The sequence below is a fragment of the Dendrobium catenatum genome, unplaced genomic scaffold (genome assembly GCF_001605985.2).
Source record: "Dendrobium catenatum unplaced genomic scaffold, ASM160598v2 fragScaff_scaffold_980, whole genome shotgun sequence".
Taxonomy (NCBI): Eukaryota; Viridiplantae; Streptophyta; class Magnoliopsida; order Asparagales; family Orchidaceae; genus Dendrobium; species Dendrobium catenatum.
The window spans coordinates 483,674-492,651 of NW_021319442.1; the positions used below are offsets into that span (position 1 = coordinate 483,674).

The window sequence follows — 8,978 nt, forward strand, 5'->3', positions numbered from 1 at the left end:
TATATATATTATTTTTTTATTCGAACACTCCTTTCATATCTTTTGACACTAATTTTCTCCGCTTGTCTAAGGGGTTGTTTGGTTTGAATAAAGAGTGGTGTAAAGTATTCCAAATGCATTGGTTTTGAAATTTTGGTGTTTTGTTGGAATAAAAAGTTGAGCAAAGTAAAGTAAAATAAATGTTGTTTAAACCATTTTAGTTCATTTTTTAACTAAACCAAACTCTCCTAATTTTGAGCGAGACCCATTTACACCACAAATAAGCTCACTTGACCGTTCGCGTGCCGCCCACTGCCGGCAACCACCGTTGCCACCCCCACCATCGCTAGCCACAACCACCCACCGCTAGCTCCACCACCCGCCGTGGCCACCGCCGTCACCGCCCATCGCACCACCACCATCGTCGCCATCATTTTTGGACTTTACACTACATTCATTACTTCAAACCAAACAAAAAAAAATCATTCACTTGCATTTACTATACATTCATAAAAAAAACTCGAAAATATTCCTTTTACATTGTATTCCTCTAACACAACATTCATTTTACACTTATTCATTTTTTAGCCAACCAAATAATCCCTAAATAAATTTGCTTTAAGTATTTAAGTGGTGATCTACATTGTTGGTTCCATCATCTGGTATTTAAATACTGGCTTTTGTTGCTATCAAGTGGAAAATATTTTAGCGGTCATTTAAATGCAGCAGAGAGGGTTACAATTTTCAGATAAGACAAATTTAATATAATTTCTAGATTTAACAGATAAGTGCTTCCATCACTGCTGAATCATTACTACGTGAAGAAATTGTTTAGAGAGAAATTCAAATTATATTCTATTCATTGGAATCATTACACGCACACGCGCGCGCGCGCGCGCGCGCGCGCGCACACACACACACCACACACACATATATATATATATATATTCTAAGAGCATAAATAGAAAAAAAAGGGAAAGACATCTAATTTAATTAATTATATCCCACGGATCTCCAACTACAGCCATCGGATTACTGCCCACGGATCTCCAACTGCAGCCCTCGGATTGCTACCAATGGATTGCTAACGTGGCCTCCCCTTGGTTGCGTGATTCAACACTACAGAAAAACAAACATTAAATTCTATTTTTTTCTTAAGGAAAACAATGGAAATCCTTTCTTTCTTTTTTTTCCTTGAATAAAATATCCTGACCTGATTAACCCTTTAAAAAAAAAAAAAACAAGCATTTTGAATATATGAACTTTCTCTACCTTTGTGATAATTTAAAATCAAGAACACTGGACAGTTTAAAGAGCTTTGAACCATCAGCCTTCTCTAGGCATCAGCAAAGCTTCCTCAAACTATCAGAATCACCTTTTGTAACTTTTAATGCAATAAGATAATTTGTTACAACAGCCAATGATGAGGAATCAGGAAGATTGCAACTTATTATACCTATAAAACCTTCAATTGCTTCCTACTTGTTTCCAAGTAACAGCTGGATATATTCCAGGACCACTAGCAACACGCACAATAATGCATATTGGGAGCCATTGGTAGGAGAGAAGAGGGGAATAAGAGGCAGACAGCACCAATAAGCTATAATTATGTATAACGATTCATTTTCTATAATTCTCACAATTCAGCTTTTGGAAAAAGCAAAAAAAAAGATAAAGAGAAGGTGCAAAAATTGAAATTACCAGTAAAGTGTTGAAGGCTTGTCTGGCCTCCAATTAATAGAACGTTTTCCCTTACGCACACTGTTAAAAGCAATCGGAATATCTTCAGCAAGAGGTAAGTCGCATATTTCTTTAATAAACTCCCCATCGGCTGACCATAAATCAACTTTCGTGGGAAACCTTCCACAGTGCACAATGAATGAATATGGACGGTGGATAAAATACACTAATAGGTATTTCCCATCAGGTGATGGATAAATTGATGTATAAACAGCAGGAGGTCCAATTGGTTTCATTGTTCCATCTAAAGAGGCCAATACCAGCTGTGTAACGGCATAATAGTCAAATAAATCTTTGTCATACTCATCTTTCAGCAGATCTTGGAAAGTTCTAACTTGAACAATGTTCTGCTTCTCATTTGATTGAATTTTTGGGCTAGAAGGAACCAAGGGCTTCTTCGGTGGTGATCCACGAGAAATGGGAATGGTGCAAACTAATAATGTTGAATCATCAACCCAAACAAAGCTACATAACCAGCATAAAAAGATGTTACTAAATGCAGGAGAAATCTTTTGTGCGGGATGAGAACATAAGCTCATACTAACTTCTCAAATATTGCATTCAAATATATATCATCTGACTGAAAGAGTGGCCTAGCCTTTCCCGAATCAACATCTGCAACCCATACTCTCAACTTGCTGCAGTTGTTGTCTTCCTAGTTCATATGGGCATATAAATACATTACAAAAATATACCAAAAAAAAAAAGATTTAGGCTTCGTTTGGGACGGTTTTCTTAATGCTTCTTAAAACAGCTTTCAAGTACAAAAATTTTAATTTTGGTACTAAAAAACTGCTTTATGAAGCAGTAAGAAAGCCGTCTCAAACAATTTTTGTTGCTTCTTAAAGCAGCTTTCTAGTATAAAATTTTTAATTTTTGTACTCAAAACCTGCTTTAAGAAGCAACAAAAAAGTCGTCACAAACGAAGCCTTAGCCAAATCATCATTATGTATTCACCTCATCTGTACGAATGCTGAAAGCCAAATGACATCCATCTTTTGACCTGGATTAAAAGAAAGTTACAGATTAATTGCAGCATATGCTATGACTTAATTAAATCAATGTTAAGAACTTTTATACCATCCACTTTAAACTATAATTCTTTGAAATACATTAAATTTAATGAAAAGATTGAATTAACAATAAAATTAGTTAAAACAAAAGGAGACAGTTCTTACTGACATTGTGATGGTCAAATCAAAAAATATAAGATAACAGAAACCAACAGTAAGTCGTAGTATTAGAGAATGAAAAAATTAGTGCTGGTTCTTTTGGTTATCATGGCTATCATTAAAAAAGGCAGCTGTTAATATTAGGTTGTTGCTTGGTCCTGAATCATAGGACAAGTGGAGCTCAAATTATCCAGGTTTATACTAATCAAAACACAATTTAGGATAGACCTAAGGTACCTAGGTAGTTGTGCAAAGCAATTTGTGCAAAATTGGCTAATGACCTAATACAACCCTCAAACAGAACAAATTGAGAATAAGGATTCATAAAGTTGCCCCAAATAGGTGGTATAAATTGTTGGGAAGGCTAAATGAGGAATTCTTGAACTATATTGTGAAAGGAAATGATTTTCAGCCACATAACAACATGGAAATTTGTATCATACAAGTATTAACAGTAGCGAGCAAGAGCGTGTCAAACGAATATATGCTAGAAAAAATATATGATTTAAGCCATATGATCATGCCAATTGATATTAGAGTTTAGGACACATTAGCACCTGTTCCATTGCCAGGATAAACATTAATTCTAATACCAGCAACAAAAATCCTACTTCAGATTACCACCAGTCAAAGATAGAGGAGTAAAGTTTTACATTGGTTGTCGATTACCTAATGCAACCCTTCATTTTTTCTCATCCAGGACTTGATACATGTCCTCTATTTTTTGATGCAGGCAAACTAGAAAGAAAAGTCAAATAGGAGAACACTAAGACAAATGAAAACCAAACTCCATTCAATCTAGTATGCAAACATCCAAACAAATGCTAAAACAAACGAAAAGTCGAATCAAACGAAACAAAACTATAAAATAAAAATACTATCCTCAGAACAACCGGCAAGCGGTTTCCCTCACATGCAATGAGAAGTAGGAAAAATATGATAAATTGCTTAGGCTTGCAAACCAAGGGTCCACCATAGCAAGAAATGTCCAACGTCTAACCAAACTCCTCCGGCAAATGTCTCCAAATCAGCCAACAAACATCTCCCAATAGCTCAAGAAGAAGGATACAAGTGGAGTGGAACTTGCGTAGAGAAGAAGAGATTAGAAGCCAAGACGAAAAAGAGAGGAGGAAGAGGTGGAACAAGCTCTCAAGCTTTTCCAAGAGAAGAAACCCTCAGGTTTTTAGCAAATTATCTCAAGATAATCAACAACCTCCTCAAGACAAAAACACATCATATTTGTAGGAGAGAAAGGGGAGCCAAACAGCCAACTTCAACCTCCAACCAAACCAATCAGATAAGGGGAAGAGGAAGACCAGCAGTTTAACACAAAACAAATCCTAAAGACAGCACATGAACCGGGTAGGAGAAGCCACGGGAAAACATCAAGGGAGGAACCTGAAAAGCCAACACAGAAACCGGGAAGGAGAAGCCACGGAAAAGCAGCAGGGAGGAACCCAAAAAGCCAACACAGGGGACTGGAACCAGCACCCAGCAACAAGTCACGGGAACAGCATAAGGGAAAAAACTGAGGGGACACAAGAAGGGGAAGAGGCAATCTCCACACCACATACCTTTTCAAATTTATGAGCTAAGAAGTGCAATTACTCTTCAAAATAATGAGCTAAACATCAGCTCAAGCGTTAATGAGCTAGCACCAAGAAGATCCCAAGATTTCAGCTCACAACCAGTGCAGCCAAAGCCCAACCCGAGAGCAGTCAAGGCCCAAACCGAGAGACAGTAAGCAGCCCAAAGAACCAAAGGACCCAAAATGCTAGCAAACCCAAGAATTGTCATGCCCAAGCACATCCTACCATGATCATTGAATGTTTTTCATCATTGGATAGCATATAAAAAAAAACATAAAACACAACTATAATATTCAAATTACATCAAAACAAAATAAGCCAAAATATGAATGCATCATATATTTAGCAATAATTGATTCTTATTTAAAAAAAAAACTAACAATATAAGATGCTTTAAGTTGTATAAACTTATTACAATAGCAATGATGACCATGGACAATTTTAGGCTAGCATCATTGAGACTTAAAGGTCATGAGTGAAAATAATACAAGGTAAAACTACATGCATTAATCCATCCCCCCAAATCTGCATTGGCAAAAAGCCTCATGCATTAATCATTATAGTCTTTTAATTTTGAAAGGAACCATTTAAAATATTAAAATAGAACCAAAGCCTAAATTGATTGCTCTTAAAGATAGCATTCTTAACTGCTTCCTTCAACATATTCTAAATAATAATTTTATCAAATATGTGGTAAGCATACTAGCCTGGTCAATTGATTTCATTAATACTTTTGGATGAATTTCAAACTATGATCTCATTTATCCTTGGATAGGAAAAAATATATTGTTATCCGTTGAAAAGATACTGTATTTAAAAAAAAAAATAAGTAAAAAGTAGGAAAAAAAAACTAAGGGGAAAATTTGAAATATGGAAATTCTTTAATGCAACCCCAACCAAATGCCAACTTCTTCCACTGGTTTAAATAGTCCCCTACTAATCCACTCCTTGAGCAGGAAAATACCGTTAACCTTATTCTTAAGATAATCCATTTTTATTGACTTTATAACATCAGTTAAATACAAAACTTCTTTCTCAAGAAGCCTTTGTTTGAATCCACTCAAAACATTATCTATAACAAAACTCCCTATCTAACTGAGATACTAAGCACACTTTGTTTTCCAAGCTGAAGCCATGTCTTAGAATCAACTTCATTATCCCAATTATGTGTACATCATCACTCATTCCTATAGAAAAAGAGTGTTGTTAACTCTAATTAACTCCAAGTTTTCTTTTGCATGAATCCTTTTCATGGTACCATTGAGACATCCTTTTAAGGCTACCCCTTTATTGTTTCAGCTTTGATCTTTATTGCAAATGTTCAAACTGCCTAAATATCACTACTATAAAACAATCTTCAATATGTTATATTCTCCATGAATATACTTATCTTGCACTCTATTGTTCCAGGTTTTGTAGCATTTATCTCAACACTAAATATTTTTATTTTATTTCTTACTAATTCTGAACTGAGAAAGCTTTTAAAAAAATTTATGTACATAACTAATTTTCATTTGATGGTCATTTAATATTCTCACATTTCAAGCAACTTCGCATGTATTCACATTTGCATGGATCAAACAAAAAAAGTCTAGCAAGCTTAAATCAAAAAGTGACTACATGTGCAATCTGCTTCAAGCATTAAAAATACTGAAGTTTACCACAACAACAACAATATTAAGCCTTTGTCCCACTACGTGGGGTCGGCTACATTAATACTTTTTCTCCATTGTGTCCTATTAAAAGTCAAATACTTGTTTAAATCTAATAAAAAAAGATCATTTCTAATATTTTCTTACCACAACAACAATGTTGAAAAAATATGAAGTTGATATTAGCATCGTGACATAAACTTAGACATAAAATAAGCTTCAAAAAATTTTAAACATGCTAGAAATGAAATCTCTAAGAAAATACAATAAATTTTGAGTACTTGATCAAAACCTAAATTCCAGTATACCAGCTAACAAAATTGATCTTAGAGCCATCAGGAAAGCCTTGCACCTCCTTCTCTGGACCAAGTGTGCCATCATTCAATAAAGAATGTATCCCTATACCAGTGTAGAAAGACCTAAAAGCATATGTAAATGTCAGGGATCTTGCATCAAAGCAAGTAAATAATAAACAAATGATATAATTTATCAAATCTAATTTAAATGGCTGGTGATTTCAATGGTATACATTCTACTCCTTGCATTAGAGTTTCCATCAATCCTTATTCCAGCAAGCTTTTCTTCAGGTTTGGCAAGCTCTGACAAGGGTGGCAACGATCTGCGCTTCAGAAAAAGTATCTTATCTCTATGGGGTGAAAATGACAATACGGGAAGGGGAGGTGCATCTACAATGTCTCTTATCTCCTTAGGAGGAAGGTGGTATCCAAATAAAATATCTGAACCAAATAAGACAATCAGAAATGGGTCACTTGGTTTTCTTTCAAATGTAAATCAATCTAAACCAAGAATTTGTCACAACATAGTAAAGATAACAAATAATGCTTCACAGTACTGCATGAGTGGTCCAAACTTAGTTGTTATCATTTCAAGGCCTAATATGCGTGAACAACAAAGCAATTCAACGTACGAAGGCACTAGATCACTCAAGTCAATTAAGTCATCAATAAATCAGAAGGCCTTTCCAAATCTTTCAATTTTGGGAAGTGGAAAGACCAAAGAAACAAAAATGAAAGAGATTATCAAGCAAGGAACTCAAACAGTCCCTGGATATTAGCAAATGAGGAAGCAGGAAGCAGTTAAGAATGATTCTCAATCACAGTAAAAAGAAGCATTGTTCCTTCAAAAACTGCTATTCGGTAACTTAAACTACACAGGAAGCAGCCGACAAGAAACATCGTGACAAACAGAGTAAGACTATAGTGTTCACACAATCTACAAGCTGATCGAAACAAAACAGAAACAAGCAGAACAAAAAAGTACTCAAAGAACAAATATTGCTAGATCAATGAAACAAAAAATCATAAATTTTGAGAAACACATTCGAAATGTAAAGCTATCTTGAGAGACAACTATGAGTAAAGCTGCGCCACAAAATAAACAAATTGTAAGCTTTACAAGAGCACGCCAGCTAACAAAAAAACCACATGAAACTAAATCATATCACGTGAACAGAAAGCACAATTCACTCACAGAACCACATCATAACAAAAAACACCTGGCAAACTCCGCCTGAAGAATGCAAGCCAAACATTAATAATTTTCCCATATGCAGAAATAGATTGCTGATACCTTCGTCTCCGTTCTCCGCCTGATAATTATCGGAAGGGGATGAAGAAGAGGGGACAGGTGACCCATTGGGACCTCCAGAGCTATTTTCGAGGGACGCGACTGCGGTGGAGTTGAGGTGGAGGAGCCTGGATGTAGCAACGAACGTCATCAGCGCAGGAGAGAGCTGCCGTGGGCTGCTTCGTGAGCGGAGGTACGGCGGAGCGATGAAGTTTGTGGGCGAGATGCGTAAGGGAGAAGGAAAGGAGCGGAGAGAGAAGCAGTGGTAGAATCTGGGAAGACACGACATTAAAAGACCGCTGGTTTTGGAGTACTCAATAGCTCTTCTTGCTATGCAGGTCTCTTCCTTTGGACCACCAATCGGTTGTTTTTTTAATTAACTTCTAAAAAAGATCATATTTATAATTTAATTTAATAAAAAATAGGTTTTTGAAATAATATAAAAAATAACAAAAAAGTGAAATGAATTTTCATATTTTATGTAATATCTAAAAATATTTTGTAGATATATATAATGTGGAAAATCATTTTTTCCATTCTAGAAAATGATTTTTCACATTTGATTTTCTGCATTCTCTTGTTTCACTATTCTGTGCTGCCCATGATCTTGATGTTCCAATCTGGCAGCGCATTCTACACACTTTTGTCAATTAACATCTCTTTTCAACTTGAAAAAACTTTCATCCGTTCGTCCAATCTCCCACTAACAATCAATTACACAAATGATGGAATAATAGAGGAATTATATGCTTTAATGATAAATCATGAGCAATATATGTAGTGTAGAGTAAGAGGAAGGGAATACATCTATCACGTATATCACAATTAGAGAGAGAAGAAGGAGCAGAGTAAATCAAGAATTTCGTTCGAGTACCCAACTATAAAGATAAGTTTAATTTTATTTTTAAGCATTTTTTGTAACATTAAATTAAATTTATAAGATTAGAAGAATGTTAATTAATGAATGTCATAGATCCTGCAAAATATACAGATTTAAAATAAAAAATTTATGATATACTAATTTTTGTAGTAATAAAATGAGAAAATTAGTACTTTGGAAATAAATTAATTAACAATATTGTTGAAGTTTGCTTCATGTTAAGATTATATAGTATATCTCAGCATTAATATATTATTATTTTATTTATATAGAATATATAATATCTGTATTATTATTTATATTTATATTCATTTCTCATATATTTATTATTATTTGTATTTATATATTAGTTTATTTTATTTTATTTTTAAGTATAATA

The 8,978-nt window shown here is 34.6% G+C and overlaps 1 protein-coding gene across 2 annotated transcripts; it reads right to left on the reverse strand.

Annotated features, from left to right (window-relative positions):
• Positions 1 to 989: 989 nt before the first annotated feature.
• On the reverse strand, positions 990 to 8,074 carry LOC110099373 (probable glutamyl endopeptidase, chloroplastic). 2 transcript variants are annotated; one of them, XM_028697621.1, is made up of 7 exons: positions 7,723 to 8,074; positions 6,662 to 6,869; positions 6,441 to 6,551; positions 2,677 to 2,722; positions 2,265 to 2,374; positions 1,681 to 2,184; positions 990 to 1,098 (listed from the first exon to the last, which is right to left on the reverse strand). In XM_028697621.1, exons 1-7 carry the CDS (start codon positions 8,006 to 8,008, stop codon positions 1,050 to 1,052), a joined length of 1,314 nt encoding a protein of 437 aa, XP_028553454.1. In that variant the 5' UTR covers positions 8,009 to 8,074; the 3' UTR covers positions 990 to 1,049. The 2 variants fall into 2 exon arrangements, with proteins under 2 accessions (XP_028553454.1, XP_028553453.1); XM_028697620.1 differs by lacking the exon at positions 990 to 1,098 and adding an exon at positions 1,432 to 1,579.
• Between the last annotated feature and the right edge of the window lie 904 nt (positions 8,075 to 8,978).